Source organism: Labeo rohita, chromosome 22, assembly GCF_022985175.1.
Source record: "Labeo rohita strain BAU-BD-2019 chromosome 22, IGBB_LRoh.1.0, whole genome shotgun sequence".
NCBI classification, from domain to species: Eukaryota; Metazoa; Chordata; class Actinopteri; order Cypriniformes; family Cyprinidae; genus Labeo; species Labeo rohita.
The window spans coordinates 34,192,322-34,210,688 of NC_066890.1; the positions used below are offsets into that span (position 1 = coordinate 34,192,322).

Below are 18,367 nucleotides of genomic sequence, written 5' to 3' on the forward strand. Positions count from 1 at the left end.
GGATGTTTGCCCTTTCCGCTTAGAGATTTCATCAAGAAATTTCGACAGCCCTGTGCTTCCTCTGGTTTCATTAACAAAAAGCTCCGTGGTGGTATTAGATGACAATGCCATGGTACTTTAATATATGTTATGGTGCTGGACTACTACAGTATTTTCATACTTTGAATTGTTGAAGCTGTTATGTGACCAGTCATAAACAGCACGGGTATATTTGTAGCAATAGCCAAATTTGGGTCAAAACGATTAATTTCCCTTTTTAGGCCAAAAATCATTACGATATTAAGATTATATTCCATGAAGATATTTTGTAAAATTTCTACAGTGAATATATCAAAACTTAATTTTTAATTAGTAATATGCATTGCTAAGAACTTAATTTGGACAACTTTAAAGGCGATTTTCTCAGTATTTTGATTTTTTTTGCACCCTCAGATTCCAGATTTTCAAATAGTTGTATCTCGGCCAAATATTGTCCTATTCTAACAAACCATACATCAGTGGCATCAATTATTCAGCTTTCAGATGATGTATAAATCTCAGTTTCAAAAAAATGTACCCTTGGTTTTGTGGTCCAGGGTCACATATTATGTATCTGTATCTAAATCATTACCATTTTCAAATACTCTGGTTTGCCATGGTACATTTTAGGGCTGGGTAAAAAATACTGGTTTCTCAATATGAATCGATTTTTATTTTTATGAAATGATATTGATTCATAAATCCTAAGAATTAATTAGTCCAACCTGTTTTCAGTTAATGAACAACATTGTAGCGTGTCTCCTATCCAATGAATCGTAATAAGCTTTGTGCTTTGTTTGTTTTGATATAAAACAAAGTCTTAGATTTCAAATTCTGTCCTTTTTATTTCATTATTTAAACAATAAATGCCATTTTGGCGCTGTCTAACGTAGAGTGACTGAAGCGGCAATGAAGCGTATGACAACTGATCATCTCCTCCGGTTTAAAACCAGTTTCAGCACGGAAAAAACATGAATGAACGCCGAAGGTATGTTGAAATAAAGAGTTTAACTTACCGAAATCTCATGTAAATGCTCAATCAGTGTTTCAACTGCACGGACAGATGTCAATATAACAGCTTGTAAACAATGTCACATAACATCACATTTGCCTCAGAAAAAACGTATTCAGTGACCACAAATTTTACCTCAGAAAAACATTTTCGGTGACCATTAAATCATCCATTTTATAAAAACCATAAAAATAGGAGCATTTTGCTAAATGTATGCACAATCCAACATATTCATTATATTTTATACTGTTCTTCAGTGTTTCATTTATGTTTGAATACATTTGTCAAGGTTTTTATAACAGGCATATATAATTATATATAATAACTTCTAACTTTATTATTATAAAATGTTAGGCGTTTGTATGCAAATCAGTTAATTTTAACCTTCAATTTATACTTATAACCTAATTATAGTAGTGTAGTACAACTGACTCCCATTCCTTGAGAAAATTTGCCATTTACTTTACCTGATAACTGATATCGAATCAAATTGAATTAATTTGGAAATGGAATCGCAAGCTTGTGAATCAGAAACGAATCAAATTTTGAAATTTGTGTCAAAACCGAGCCCTAGTGCATTTGTAGTGCTTGATAAATTAATTGTAGTTTATGGATAATTTGTAGTTCTTTACTGATTACGAGTTACATGACAAAAACTGTCGTTTGTAACATAATATATATATATATTATATATATTAGGTAATGTAGTCTGACTACTTTTGGATTACTTTTAGATTACTTTTGATCTAAAGCATTTATAACATAGACTTTAATGGGATTATTGTGCACCATATTTAAAAAAAAAAAACAAAGCAATAACATGATGAAATGTATTAAACATTACACTCAACATTCTCAAACTATATATAAGTGGAAGGTTTATTTAGAAAGGAAAAAAATGGGGTGAATCAATACATTATGAATAATTTGCTGCCATTGTGTGAATAATATGTAATCATGTAATCCATAAAAAAGTAACTAATCTGATTATGATCATTTAAAAAATGTAATATACTCTAATTACAAGAAATTTATTTTTTGGAATCCATGTAATCAGTTACTACCCCACACTGTACATTGCCAAAAAAAAACATAGAATGCTATCATGCTACACTAATATATTATGCTACTGTAGTGTCTGTTATTACAGTATATACTTTGAACTCCAAGTTATTGATATGCTATGTGTCTAAAAAAGATCATGTTAATTATAGTACTTAGTATATGTTACTGTAATTATGGTAGATGTCCTAGAAACCATAGTATATTGACTGTAAATGTCCAGGATGTAAAGTTACTTTAGGAACGTCAAAGATTACCATGGAATTACCATGGTACATGTCTTAAAACATAGTATTTGTATTGGCAATGGTATGTAAAGTATTAGTATGTAGGAAATAATAAACAAGCATCACACAAATACCGTGGTACATAAATTTCAAAAGCATGGTATGTTAAAACGTATTATAGTATTACCTTCTGAATGTCATCTGTATGAAAACAATGTAAAAACCATGGTACTTTGATATGTGGAACTGAATAATTATAACAAAATTCTGAAAAATACCATGGAATTACACATCCAAGAAATTATGTATTATGAAATCTATTAATGTAGTCCCAAAAACATGGTACTATGCCATGCTTATACTTATGTATGTGTCTTACAAAACACGTCTGTTCAATAACGTTCATTTAAATCTAAGAAAGGAAGCAGCAGATGTACTGTTGTGTCAAAGGGAGCTAATGCGAACATCCTCATTCGATGTCATTGCTCAGATGGAAAGGCTTAAAGGGAATATGGAGACTCCATGACTGCAAATCGCTGCCTTGGCAGAACGGTGAAGCCTGACATAAGAGGTTTAAAAGTTTAAAGGCAGGTTCCAGTTTCTGCTTATATTTTAGTGACTTCTTTCCATGTGCTGTACACTTGACATGTTTATCCTCGTAATGGGTTTCCGGATTGGGTTGTCTGTTTTTTAATAGCTTCGGTGTCTTGGAATTTCAGATCATCATTTAGCTGCAAATAAGACCTGGAGTCTTTGGAATAATTGCCAGTAATCAGTTTTAATCTGCAATTAATCTGTAATTGTGTTACTGGAAATTGGTTTAAAATTTCAAACAGTCTAAGTTTTTTTGAACTTCGGATCACCGCTTAAGCTTTAGCTGCTGGTATGCTGAATATTCAATACCTATCCCAGCTTAATCTCTCTCCTCTTAAATCCCATTTCCCTCTCTAAAAACTGTCCTTTACCGTGTCTGTCCTTCCGTATCCCATGTACGCATGTCATTTCCTGTCTGTGCTAACATGATAAGATGGAGGATTAGCTGTTATGACTCTAGGTCCTGATCGCATTTGCTCCCCATCTCCATCACTCGCCCGGTTTGCCTGTTCACAGCAGGTGCTGTCACTCATAGCCCCGCCTCATGAATTATTCAACAGGTCACTGAATATGAGCGGAGGGAGTCGATTCCCTCTGTCATGTTATGTTAGGCTGCATTCAAATGCGCAAGGCCATGTCACAGTGTTAAGTTTTTGCTGTGAAATGTGAGCGATTTGGAAAAATAGGACCTTGTACGAGTTGTAAAACAAAAAAAAATTGGCTTCCAAAAAATTCATGAATTAATAATACCATTCAATCGCAAGAGTCTGTTTTTTAGGTTATGTGTGGACGTTGTCCTCAATTCTTTTTAAAGATTATTTTACATTGAGCTGTCTTTTAGAAGACAACTTTAAGCAGACCCGGTTTAAGGTGGTAAGACTGTGACTAGTTTAACCAACTAGCGGTTAACCAAAGGGTAATCAGTCTTACTTTTTGAATTCAATTTGGGTCAATCTATCTTTTTGTAACTGACTTTAAAGGGTTATTTCACCCAAAAAAGAAAATTATCTCATTAATTACTCACCCTCTTTTCGTTCCAAACCTGTAAGACCTTTGTTCATCTTTGGAACACAAGTTAAGATATTTTTGACGAAATCAAGAGCTTTCTGACCAACTTGAACTGGTAGAGCCAGCTGTAACTGGTTTGTTTCCATCCAAGATGATCTACGGCTAACGACCAGCTTGGACCAGCTGGAAATCAGCCAGAGTGTTCCAAAACATATTTACCATCTGTATTTTTCAACACGGAATGAGACAGAGAATAAAGACTTCAACTGGGAATAAAGGGGAAAACAGGGAATAAACTTTTTTTATCGTGAGCTAGAACTCAGAAGTCAGTCTAAAGGTCCCTTGAACATGTTACCCGCCCTCCGGGTCTTACTCGCACCTGCTGTGAGCAAGGCTTCGAACTCGGGTCTACGGCATGGGAGGCAGGTGTCAGTCGTTAGTGTGCCTCTTGAGATCAGATGAGTGAGGTTTTACCTGCATAGCACCGACCAGCTGGCCTCCGTTAGACTCACCCCCCTAAACCTCACTTCCATCCGGGTCATGGCACCAATGTAACCCCTCGGGTCCTACTCTCACCCGCTGTAAGTGAGACTCGAACCTGGGTCCCCGGCATGGGAGGCGGGCGCACTAACAAGGATGCTAAAGACTGTAGCCTCTACCGTCAGTTGCTAGTGTGCCTCTTGAGATCAGTGGAGTGGTTGGAGGCCAGCACCAACCAGCTGGCCTCCGTTACACTCACCCCCCTAAACCTCACTCCCATCCGGTTCACGACACCAATGTAACTCCCCCGGGTCCTACTTGCACCCACTTTAAGCAAGACTTGAAACCGGGTCTCTGGCATGGAAGGTGGGCACACTAACAAGGATGCTAAAGCCTGCCTCTTGAGATCAGGGGAGTGAGGTTTTACCCGCACAGCACCAACCAGCTGGCCTCCGTTACACTCACCCCCCTAAACCTCCCTCCTATCCGGGTCACGGCACCAATGTAATCCCCCCGTTTCCTACTCGCACCCACTCCAAACAGGACTTGACACCGGGTCTTCAGCATGGGAGGCGGGCACACTAACAAGGATACTAAAGACTGCAGCCTTTAGTGTGAGTCACTAGTGCACCTCTTGAGATCGGGGGAGTGAGGTTTTACCTGCACAGCACCGACCAGCTAGCCTCTTTTACACTCACCCACCCTAAACCTCACTCCCAGTGCAACTCCCCTGGGTCCTACTTGCACCCGCTTTAAGCAGGACTCGAAACTGGGTCTGATCTTGGGGTTATAAGTCTGAATCTCTAACCATTAGGCCACAACTGGCCTAAGTTGATCAACTTGTTCGCGTTCACATGTACGATGGCTCTGAATTGTCAAAACATCTCTCAAAATGCTTGCTACGGATGCAACAAACAGAAAAAAAAGAAAATATATATATATGATGAATGAAAGTTTCTGTGGCAGTATGTAAACATGATTGACACAACGTGAGGTCGTATTTATTTTTTTAACATGTAAAAATTTTGGATAATAATTTTGGGCTCAGTTGACTGTTGACCTTGGTTCTGATTTGTGGTATTCAAATCCTCAATCTCAAGGAATTTTCCGTTTGCTAAATAGTACCCAGCATTGGCTGTTGGTGCCACCACTGGGCTTCTTTACTAGCTGGAGAAGCATGGTTAACTAAATTTTCCAAAAAACACCATGATGGTTGACAAGCGTTGTTCCAGTTGGTGGAAATCTTGGCTATGCTATCAGTTGGAAAAGTTATGGGCAACTCTGGCCCTCAAGATTTTCTCACTTTCCTGCAGAGTAAACTCCAACTCTAATAAAACACACTTGAAAAATCTAACCAAAGTCTTGAAGTTTAATAGTTGGTTCAAAACGCTGCAGGACACTTCTCCAAGGCCAGAGTTTCCCACCCCTGAGAAAGCAGACCAACTCTAATCTGTATTAAACCATCTCAAGGCTTTTCAGCAGGGTGTCATGATTTTAAAGATATCAATTCTCACTTGGTTTCTTAGATGGATGTATTGGACGGACTGGGAGGAGGATGAGTTAATTGACAGCCGAGGAAGGATAGAGAAGGCGTGGATGGATGGATCTCACCGTCAGATCTTCGTCACGTCCAACATGCTGTGGCCCAACGGCCTCACTCTGGACCACTCCTCCAGCGTCATGTACTGGTGTGATGCCTACTTCGACCACATTGAGAAAATCTACCTCAATGGCAGCCACAGAACGGTTAGTAAATGAGTGAGTCAGCTCTTTAGTTCTTAGACACCTCCGTTCCTCTCTATGTTCATCTCAATATTTACTTGTGACTCACAAACCTGGTTTATTTTCATAGGTGGTGTACAGCGGGAAAGAGTTGAATCACCCATTTGGGATTGCGCATTACCAGAATTACATATTCTGGACGGATTACATGAACGCTTCGATATTCCGTCTGGATTTGTCATCCAATGATGTTGCCCTAATGCGAGCAGAAAGACCACCTCTCTTCGGGATTCAGGTGTATGACCCGCAAAGCCAGAAAGGTAATTATGAATATGTATGCTGTAGATTTTAAATCGTAATGAATTATCAAGGTCGCACCAAGGACTGCAATGATGTAGAAGGTCTTTGATGTCTAACTATTGACTGTCTTCCAGAAACTTTAAGATTTAAATCATCCGAGTTCTTTGGAGTGGTCTGATTCTTAATATATCACTATCCCGTAGCTTCGCCCTAAGGCCAGATCTTGTGTTGGCACACACTTGGTATACCGTACGATATATGGAAATGAAATATATGTCCTCGTATGCGTTCACCTTTTAAACAGCTGAACATTCCAGAAACTAATGCCACACCGGCAAGTCCCTGGATTTGAATAAATGCTTTACAACGGATATTCCCTGAGTAGGATACTTAATGGTAATTTTAACCTTAAGACTTCATGATCCAAGCATTTTTGGGGTCCAGATCAAATAAGCCTAAATTCCCTCATATTGTAAAGGCTAATTTGAAGGCATTTGCAGGAAATTTGTATGATTTGTCATTCCAAGGCTCTGGATTCAGATCTCCACTTATGTCTCCACTGACAAGCAATTGTTCTGAAGAACTGCGTAGTTTTTGCCTATACTCATTTTAGTGACATTTTTCTTCATCGCCCTGCTGTGCAGAAATGGGTACATCAAAATTACAGATGATGGTGACTTTTGCACGCATTTTCCTTTATAAAACCACTATATTTAGTGGCTTAGCTTGGGGAAAAATGGCTTTGATCAAAACTGACCTCTCAGTTGTAGACGTCACAGGTGTTATGAGCTATTAAGGTGACTGAGGGTGATGAATGTTCGTTTTGTCTACAACTTCTGCTCAAGGTTAATCGCTGTGGCGGCCCCTGTAGTGTTACTCATACGCTGCATCTGGTAGAGATACTAAATGTCATTCTTAATGACAGCCAGCCAATGGCAGACGAGGATTGACCCAGCCAGGTGCAGTAGCAATGTGAATACAGTGCCTTGCGAAAGTATTCATACCCCTACATTTTTTTTTCCACGTTTTGTGTTGCAGCCTGATGTTAAATTGCTTTTTTTCCCACATCAATTTACACTCCATACACCATAATGACAAAGCAAGAAACAAAACACTGAAATGCATAAGTTGCATAAGTATTGCATAAGTGTTCACACCCTTAACTCAGTACTTAGTTGAAGCACCTTTACAGCCTCTAGTATTTTTAGGTGTGATGCGACAAGCATTGCACATCTGCATTTGGCAATTATCTGCCATTCTTTGCCTTACCTCTTCACCTCTCAAGCTCTGTCAGCTTGGATGGAGGCAGGCAGCCATTTTCAGGTTTCTCAAGAATCATGATTGTATTCAAGGCAAAACTCTGTCTTGGTCATTCAAGGACATTCACAGAGTTGTCTATAAACCACTCTTGCTGTGTGCTTAGGGTCATTGTTCTGCTTGAAGATGAACCTTCTGCCTAGTCTGAGGTTCTGAATGCTCTGGACTGTTTTTTTTTATTAAGGCTATCTCTATATTTTCCTGTGTTGAGCTTTCCTTCTACTCTGACGAGTCCCTCAGCCCCTGTCGCTGAAACACAGTCCCACGGCATGAGGCTGCTACAAGCACACTTTACTTTTAGGATGGTACTCTGGAGGTGATGAGCAGTGCTTGGTTTCCTTCAAACATGATGCTTGGAATTGAGGTTCATCAGACCAAAGAATCTTGTTTCTCACAGGTGTATATATTTTTTTTTTTTTTTGCCAATTTCCAAGTTTTCATGTGTCTTCACTGAGAAGAGGATTTAGTTTGGCCACACTGCCATAAAGACCAGACTGGTGGAGTGATGCAGTGACGTTTGTCCATCTGTAAGTTTCTTCCATCTGCATATATTTGATCATGGAACTCAGCTAGAGTGACCATCAGCTTCTTGTTCCCCAGTATAACCAAGCTCCTTCTCCAACATTTGCTCAGTTCGGGCAGGAGGCCAGCTTTAGGAAGAGTCCTAGTTGTTCCAAGCATCTTTCATTATGGATAATGGAGGCTACACGCTTCTGTGAACCTTCAGTGCAGCAGAATGTTTTTCTGGAACTCTTCTAAAGATCTGTGCATTGACGCAAGCCTTTCTCTCAGCTCTACAGGCAGTAATTTTGACCTCAGGGCTTGGTTTTTGCTCTGATTTTTTTTTTTTTTTTTTTTTTTTTTTTTTTTTTGCTCTGATTTTTTTAGCTGTAAGACCGTTTCTGAGAGGTGTGTGCCTTTCCTAGTCATACTCATTCAAATGAATTCTCCACTCAAAATGTAGTAACATCTACAAGTGATATGAGTGCTCCTGAGCTAAATTTCAAGTACTTATGCAACGGAATCATTTCAGTTTTTTTATTTCTAATTATTTTGCAAAGTTGTTACAAACCTGTTTTGTGCTTTTTCATTACAGTGTATGAAGTGTAGATTTATGTGGAAAAAAGTAATTTAAAGGAGTAATTTAAATCACAATTTATAAATAATTTACTCACCCCTTTGTCATCCAAGATGTTCATGTCTTTCTGTCTTCAGTCATAAAGAAATTATGGTTTTTGAGGAAAGCATTTCAGGATTTTTTTTTTTTTTTTTTTTTTTTTCATATAATGGACTTGATTGGTGCCCCGATTTTGAACTTCCAAAATATAGTTTAAATGCAGCTTCAAAGGGCTCTAAACGATCCCAGCCGAAGAGGGGTCTTATCTAGTATTTTTTTTGGAAAATAAAAATTTGTATACTTTTTAAGCACAAAAGCTTGTGTAACACAGGCTCTGGGATGCACGTTCATTTACGCGACTTCTCCTTTAAAACAACTTAACATAACATGGAAAAAAATATGAAGGGGTATGAATACTTTTGCAAAGCACTGTAAATGACATTGTAACCTGGGCTTAATTCATCCTCAAACTTAAAGAATTAGTTCGCTTCCGGAATAAAAAAAATTACTAACTATTTACTCACCCCAGTGTCATTCAAGATGTTCATTCTTTCTTCATCCTTCAAATGACCTGCTAAACAAACAGACAAATGAAGGTATTGCAACGCTCCAGTTTAAATACCCACAAAAGGCTCCCAAAAAGGTATCCAAATGGGACTTCAGTGGGTAGTGAAAGTGTTGCAAACTTTGTCAAGGTGGTTGTAATGCACATTTGTTGTTCTCAGCAAACAGCTTGAAAATCATGTTTATGCTACTGATGTTGTCCAGATGTTCGGTGCATCATTGCAGCACCTGTGGTTAGAGCTATTGGCAGTCGTAAGCACCTGTCAATGTGCAACATAGGGGGTCTGAAACACTGTGGGGGACGGCACTGCCCACTGAAGCACTCAACATTGGGTAGTGAATACACACACTAAGCTAATGCAGCCAAGTGGAACTGAACTGTGCTGAATATATAATAGCCTGCCAGTGCATTTAGCTTTTGAGCCTTTGTTTATGAAATCTAAACTTTACCAAACATGTCTGGCTGTTGTCAAACAAATGTTGCCTTGTACAACATTTGTATGTTGTAATTTCGGATATTAGCATGCAATGTTTAACTCTTTATTGAAATGCCACTGAGCGCATGTTAGCGTAGCAATGCTAAGTGCATGTTAAAAGCATATCGGAAAAGCGAATGGTCTAATGTTTGCTATTTATCACTTTACAAGCTTCACTTAGCTCTGTTCAGGAGTTGAATTAGAGTTGTTGTGGCGTTATGCTACATTAGCTTGCTATGACTCTTTTTTTTTTTGCCTGACTTGACAATTGAGAGTGAGCTGGGTATCATTTCCTCACAACTGTTGTTCTATGAAATGGTCAGTGGTTTCAGTTTACAGCCTTGTATTCACATAAAATGTTTAGCGTTTCCCTCAGGAAATGATATAGATTTCTCAACGGTTTTGTTTTTTTGTTTTTTTTTATAAATGCATTATGGAGCCAAAAAAAGAGACTTTTTCGTATCTGCTGTGTGACAGCTTCTCTTCCTACAATGACATTTATCTATGTACAAATGATTGGTATATGGTAATTTGCACTCACAGTGCATTTTGATGTTTTAGCTACTAAAAGCGGAAAGCACTGTTTGTTCAATTAACGTGATCCACATTAATCTACATTAATCTCTGCAGAGGATTCAGTGGACACTGGCCCGTAGAGTCCAATTGATGCCATTCTTCACTGGGAGTCTATGCCAGATACTTGTGTCATTGATTTTAATGGAGCGAAGATCAATATTCATCGGACAAGAGGCTCTGAGCATGTCATTTCATGTCCTGTCCGGATGCTGGGCTTCACTAGGAGAGCAGTTTGCATTGGAAAAAGCATTTAATTGTTCAGTTGGAGTTCTTAGACATGCTGTTATTTGAAATCTGTGGTAATGCATTTTGTTACTCTACTTGAGCCGATGTAATTAACATGTAAGGTGTTCGAATCATTTAAGCGAATTTAAAGTTTGTTCAAGTAAATGATTCACTGATTCACTTGAGAGAAGTGTAGCCACATTTAGTAATGGCCACTTTCAAAACACTTCTTTATGAAGCTTCGAAACGATTGTGAATAATTTGTTTCGAAACTGATTTGGAGCACGTATTGAACTGCCAAAGTCATGTGATTTCAGTAAATTAAGCTTCATTATGTCATAACTGTTTCAAAATGTTTCGAAATTTCAACGGTTTGCCATTGGGAGGTGAATCATGCGAGTTTTTTTAGATCACCCCACAGTGGTGAACCAGCATGTATAGTTTTTACCTGATCTAGGATCAGTTTTATCAATTTGTGGATATTTTAAATGAGACGTTTGTGTAATTAAAAGAATGATTAGTAGTTAATCGTCTCTTACTGGCATGTTTAGACAAGCTTTCCATAAAAGAAACAAAAAAAGCGCAAATTAATGATAATTGTGACCCTGGACCACATAATCAGTCGTAAGTCACACGGGTATATTTGTAGAAATAGCCAACAATACATTGTATGGGTCAAAATTATTGATTTTTCTTTTATGCCAAAAGTCATTAGGATATTAAGTAAAGATCATGTTCCATATAGATATTTTGTAAATTTCCTAACGTAAATACATCAAAATTTAATTTTTGACTAGTAATATGCATTGCTAAAAACTTCATTTGGACAACTTTAAAGGTGGTTTTCTCAGTATTTAGATTTTTAAGTAGCTGTATCTCAACCAAATATTGTCATAGTCAATATTGTCAATTAAAAAAAGGTATTTTATTATTTTAATTGGATTTAATGTATTATAGTTTTACAGGGTAAAAAAATGTTGTTTCAACTTAAAAAAAGTCACTGTTCGTGCTGCCTTAAAATTTTAAGTTTAATCAATGTGAAATGTTAAATTGTACTATGTGAAAATGTGGATATTTGAGTTGAATTAGCTTAAAATTTTAAGGCAGCACTTCAATAACTTCAAAACTTCAATAATTTTTTTTACAGTGTAAGAAAACACTTGCAATGGATTTATAAAAACAGCACCTTTACTATTTGTTAATCTTTTTTTTTTTTTTTTTTTTGAACTAAAATAGCTCCAATAGTTAGGGAAAATTAGTGAAACATTTTCATTTATAATTTAATTTATATTTCAGAAATTTCATTCAGTAATGCTGTTCTTTATTTGTTTCCGTTTTGTTGTTTTATTTAGTATAAATTTAGTTTAATTTAATCGCGATGAATCTCTTGCCAGCCCTAAATTATATACATACATTTTTTTTCGCTTTAATGTACTGTAATTTGTGTTGTAGTTTTTGTTAGAAGCTTATAGTGTAGTTAACTAATTACACATTACCAAACATTTTGAACATATGGAAAATATGGTTTATTCTTTCCTAATAATTTACTCACCCCCATCTAATTCAAAATGTTCATGTCTGTCTTTCTTCATTCAAAAAGAAATTAAGGTTTTTGAGGAAAAAATTCCAGGATTTTTCTTCATATAGTGGACTTCAATGGAGATTAACAGGTTGAAGATCCAAATTGCAGTTTCTTTGCAGCTTTAAAGGGCTCTACACGATCCCGGCTAAGAAATAAAGTTCTTACATAACAAAATGATTGGCCATTTTCTTAAAATAAATACAAATTGATATAGTTTTTAACCACAAACCTTGTCTTGCACTCGCTCTGTGATGCACGTCTAGCACTTCACGCATTCTTGGTCTGTGTAATTTGGTTCTAAAAAGGAGAGTAGGCCGAAAATCTCTATCTCATTTTTTTCTCCAACTTCAAAATCATCTGACATCATTCTTTTACCCTTTTCATGAAAGGTGTTTGACTTCCTTTGCGCGTTCACTTTGTAAATCATTGAGTCGGTATTTCAGCCTACATCACGCTTGACTTTTCCAGCATGATTATTTATTGCGTAATCTAGTGCAAGACAAGCATTTGTGATTAAAAAGTATATCCATTTTTGATTTTGTTTAGAAAATGGCAGACCATTTTGCTAGATAAGACTCAGCTGGCATCTTGTAGAGCCATTTGAAGCTGCACTGAAACTGCAATTTGGACCAATTTGGACCTCCCCACTGAAGTCCACTATATGGAGAAAAATCCTGAAATGTTTTCCTCAAAAACCTTAATTTCTTTTTGACTGAAGAAAGAAAGAAATTAAAGGAGAACAGTAGTTGCTGTTATCATTGTTTTGACCCATGCTATATTTTATTTTAATAAATAAGCTTATATGACATCATTACAAATGAAACGATGATTAGGGATAAACAGCAGACGGACTGAATGAATGCATATTCAGTCTCTGCCAGCAGGTGGCGCTTATGGAATAGATATACATTCATATAAACCCCGTTTCAATATTTAGGATATTATTTCCAATATTTTGTGCATTGTGAACTGTGATCTTGCTCTGCCTGCTACAGTATTTTTTTCCTTTTTGCGTTCATCTTCAGCATCTTTGGGCTCTGTTAACGGATGTTTAAGGAGTTCGTAATAATTCCACACAAAAAAATTGCATGTAGTTTGTGTGCAAGCCCAGAACAGAGGTCGGTTGAAATATGTCCGGTCGATCGGTGCATCTGTACTCCAGTGGCGGCTACTGTTTTGTCAAATAGGGGAAGCTCATTTTCGGCCTACATCGTAAAATTGTCTATTTATTTATTCACAAGAATGTGCCTTATTGTCATAAGTAAGTCACAATGCAAACAATCGTAAAAAAAAAAAGCTTTAGTTTTATTATGCAAAATATGATGTATTTTTTCTTTTAGTCAGATGCTACTATATAGTATAAATATTTTGCAATTTAAATAAGGTTATTATGGAGATTTATTTATTTATTTCTAAAGTATTTTAATAGAAATATAAGGTTTCATTATGTTATGTTAAAATTTTTCAAGATTACTATATATATATATATATATATATATATATATATATATATATATATATTAATTTATAGTCATCCTCCATGTTAATATTTAATGTAGTAATCTATATATATATATTGATTACTACATTAAATATTAACATGAATGAATGAATGAACGATCTAAAAAAAATATTAAACTCTGTAAAAGTGAAACAAGGAATGTGGTGTATAATTGTGTGAAATGTATGATGAAAATCAAGCAATTTCGCCAAGCAAATATAAAGAAATAGGTTGCAGCAGTTTTATTTCGACTGAACTTGAGAAATCCGCGATGGGACTGAGCGCGAATAGCTTCAGCGATTCCTTATAGTACAAAATCGCTGTCAGTCAAAAGGAGATGCAATCTTTCGACAGACCCTCCAATCATCACGCAGAAGCTCGGAGTCCAGGCCAGCCCACTCCTCATTTGCTCCTCATTCACCCCCAGAGACGCTGAGCGTCCGTGGGCGGGACATAATCGCAGCGTTTATCCAATGACCGTCTAGTTTCAAAGCACTGAAAAAAAACGTTCAAAGCAGCCCCATTGAAGTCAATGGACGCTGGGCTTCAACGGGGAAATGCACTGTGACGCTACGGGAATGTATGAGAAGAAAATCAAGTCAGCCGACCTGCTATATCTAACTGATTCTGAACGAACTCGTCTTTGAGATGAACGTTTTCTAACGCATTTTTAGTCAATAAAATGTTAATACAATAGTACATAATTTGACCATTAATTTTGTGACATTATAGGGGAAGCTGAGCTTCCCTTGCAGTCTTAAAGAAATCGCCACTGCTGTACTCCACTGTATAGGTTAAATATAGATTAATCATTGTTAAAGCTACAAAGCCACTCGTCAAGACTGATATTTTGACATACTTTGTAGGCTATCTGTCCGTCAGAGACGCGTCTCTCTGTGGTTTTTCGACATACCCTAACTGTCTTGAACCAGAATACACAGAGTTCAGGGAGAGCAAGACAAGACGAGCGTTTGAAATTAAAAAGTATTTAAATTGTATTTTTTTAATGAAAACAACCGATCGTTTCGCTAGATGAGACCCTCCTGGGATTGTTTACAACCGCATTTGGGATCGTTTGAAGCCGCATTTAAACTGTATTTTGGAAGCTCAAACTCGGGGCACCATAGCAGTCCATTATATGGAGAAAAATGCTGAAATAGGCTATGTTCACACTTGGCTTCTTTTTTGACAAGAAAAAGATGCAGCCGAGAGCATCTTTTGTTGCTATAACAACAGCTGCAACAGTATGAATGTCGAAAAAGAGGAAGCTTGCTCTTGCACTGGTGTTTTATTTGTGATTTTTTGGCATTTTACCCTTTATTTGATATGACAGTATTTAAAGAGGAAGCAAAGTGGGAGAGAGAGAGAGGGAGAGGGAGGGACGGGATCAGGAAGGATCTGCGAGCCGGGACTCGGAAAAGGGATGCCCGAAGCGCGACGGCGTTCATGTCGACTTGCTGCCCACAAGGCTTTTTGAAGTTAATGGGGAGGAGAATGTCGGTTCACAACAATAAAATTAAAGTCTATCTACCGGCACCTTCTACATTTTTTCTTGTTGTTCTTGTTGTTATGGAAACGTAAGTTCTGGCTACTCGCTTGTCATTGGTCAGCTGTCAAAAAGGCACTTGACGTAGGGCGTTTCTTTCAGAAAAGTTGAACTTTTTTCAACTTAAAAATACGCTCTGAGCTGCAGAAAAAGACGCCGGCGGTGGCGTTTGAAAAATCGTTCAGGATTTTTTTGAAAACACGGTTTACTCCATAAGATTAGAATGTAAAACAGATGCTGGCAGTTTAAAAAAAGACGCCAAGTGTGACTATATTTTCCTCAAAAAAACATAATTTCTTTACGACTTAAGAAAGAAAGACATGAACATCTTGAATGACAAGGGGGTGAGTTCTATCAGGAAATTTTAATTCTGGAGTAAACTAATTCACATAATCACATTTATCTTTTTTGTTTTTCCTCAGGTAATAACCAGTGTTCGGCGAATCACGGTGGCTGCGGCTCTTCGGCTCTCTGCCTCGCTACGCCTGCAGGCCGTGTGTGCGCCTGCGCAGACGGCCAACATCTGGAGAAAGACAACGTCACTTGTTCGTGTAAGCTTCCGTTAGGCCCCAAACCCATTTTTTAGGTCTAAAAACGCGAGGCGCACCGCTCTTAAAAAAGAGCAGTTCGTTGCGTTTTTTTAATGTTTTCTAGGCAACCATCAAATCAGCCGTCCTATCAGTCTAATCAAAGGATTATAGCGTGAACGCTCTAAAATCTTTGGTTTTTGCTGTTAAGTAAACTGTCATATTAGCAAAAGCCTTAAAAAAAGTTTGTGGTTGTCAAACAGAGTTGCATTACTGCAGGCGCCCCCTTCTGGACTGAGGGCGAATTGCCTGTTTTCGTTATAAGGCCTCGTGCACCGAACCGAGATGCCCGTACCGTGACGGTTCGGTACAAATACATGTATTGTTACACCCCTAATAGACACCAAAAGTTTCTCCTCCATCACTGCAGTCTCCGGACTTTCTAAGCAACGGTAAACTTTCGTCACCACAACGGAAGGCCCGCCTCTCCATTCATTTGATTGGACAATGGAAAAAAATGCGATGACATCAGGCACTTTTCTGCTCAGAGTTGCTTTTTTTTTCAACTTTAGGCGCTCAGAGCTCTCTGGCAAAAACGTGAGGCGCAGCAAGCGGTTAAAACAGCATGCATAATGCTCACTGCCAATAGAAAACAATTAAAAAAAAGGCACCTCTCACTGCAAAAATGCGTTCTGTCTGATCGGGGCCTTAGTGTTCTAGAATCATTAACCAGTCATTGGAATAATTTGCACCATATGAGCGACCGAAATGTTACTAACCACTGAAAACTTGTTGCATCATGTCTGGTTAGAGCTGATGTAAATCATTGTTACTGTGGGATTAACAATATGCAGATTTTGCATTGGCACCCACAGGCGAGTCAATAATGGTGGCGTTTTGTGGGAAATGTGACAACAGATCAGATATGTTTATGTTAAGCTGAATATGTCCATTGATTTCCATTTCTGTTGGGGGAAAATGAATGTCTTCGCTCAACCTGCGGTTTGGCTGCAACTGTATTTGTGTTTGCATGTGGCTTGGCCGTAAATCCGTTGTAAACTCATGTGGATTAAGTTCACTGCATTAATGACTTCTTGTTTTAAAACTTGTAATTTTATGTGTCATTTTCAGTATTCTGTGGAAGTGTGCGCCTTTATTTAATTCCGATTCAGGGAAATTTAACAATCGGATGAAAATCTTTAATGTAACAGAACTTTCATAAAATAACATACTTGATTCAATCAATGATTTATGTATTTTTTAATGATTTTTTAGTAAACAATAATATCCTCAGTGTGTGTGTGTGTGTGTGTGTGTGTATAAGAGACAGAGTGAACCAACCGTGTGTGTGTGTATAAGTGTGTGTGCTTTCTCTAACATCTTGTTCCTGCCCTTTTCAGCCCCATCAGAGGTCATGAAGACAAAGCGCTGCGGCCCAGCGGAGTTTCAGTGCCAGAACCTGCGTTGCATTCAGCTCTCGTGGAAGTGTGATGGGGATGATGACTGCGCAGATGGCAGCGATGAAGATCCACACCTCTGCTGTAGGTCTCCTCTCGCTTTTGTAATCCAACCACGAACCTACAAAAACCAAGGCTGTTTCTACAGTGGAAAACTAGAGTAATGCCTACTTTTTATTGTGTACACTGTAGAGTGCCACAACCTGAAGGTGGACATTTTTACAATTGCGATAAAAGACATTTTACTTGAGGGGAAAAAAAAAAAAGAAATACTATGAACCAGATTTCAGAAAGTATTTTTCAGCATAGTTTTAGCAAACTGATTTCAGACGGGTCTTAGAAATGAATGCATCAAATATGATACAGAAGGCATTGTAGATTTTGTGTTATATGTTATAAAAATTAGTATTATATTATATTATATTATATTATATTATATTGTGTGCTTAATATTAATATTCATGCTACTGAAATGATGAATAGAACATTTCAGTGTTGTTTATTCTTTGATTTTTTTTAAATTTTATTTTAAAGTACAGATATTGTATAGTTTATTGTGCAAATAGTACACAAATCCTGTAATATATAGAAGATTTTTTTTTTTTTATTATTCTAGGTTTTATGTGCTTTTTATATGCTCTCTGTAATAAATGAAAAAAAAAATCATACATATATAAAAATAATTAAATCCATAAATCAAAATAAAATTAAATTACAAATAAAGTAATAAAAGTAAAAAATTATACTAAACATTTATATTATATTATATTATATTATATTATATTATATTATGTGCTTAATATTTCATGCTATTGAAATGATGAATAGAACATTTCAGTATTGTTTATTCTTTAATTTGTTCTGTAAGTACAGATATAGTATAGTTTGTAGTGCAAATAGTACATAAATCCTGTAATATATACAAGATTTAATTTTTTATGTTTTATGTGTTATTTGTAATAAATGAAAAAAAATCATAAATGTATATAAAAATAATTAAATCCATATATAAAAATAAAATTAAATTAAAAATAAAGAAATAAAAGTAAAAATATT

The 18,367-nt window shown here is 36.8% G+C and overlaps 1 protein-coding gene across 1 annotated transcript in view; it reads left to right on the forward strand.

The window, feature by feature from the left end:
• The window catches only part of lrp1ba (low density lipoprotein receptor-related protein 1Ba), a 387,570-nt gene that overhangs the window by 116,277 nt on the left and 252,926 nt on the right, over positions 1–18,367 (forward strand). The window contains exons 13-16 of the mRNA XM_051094447.1: positions 5,928–6,147; positions 6,254–6,443; positions 15,750–15,878; positions 17,255–17,395. Coding sequence (XP_050950404.1) covers positions 5,928–6,147; positions 6,254–6,443; positions 15,750–15,878; positions 17,255–17,395 — 680 coding nt within the window. The remainder of the gene's footprint in view (positions 1–5,927; positions 6,148–6,253; positions 6,444–15,749; positions 15,879–17,254; positions 17,396–18,367) is intronic.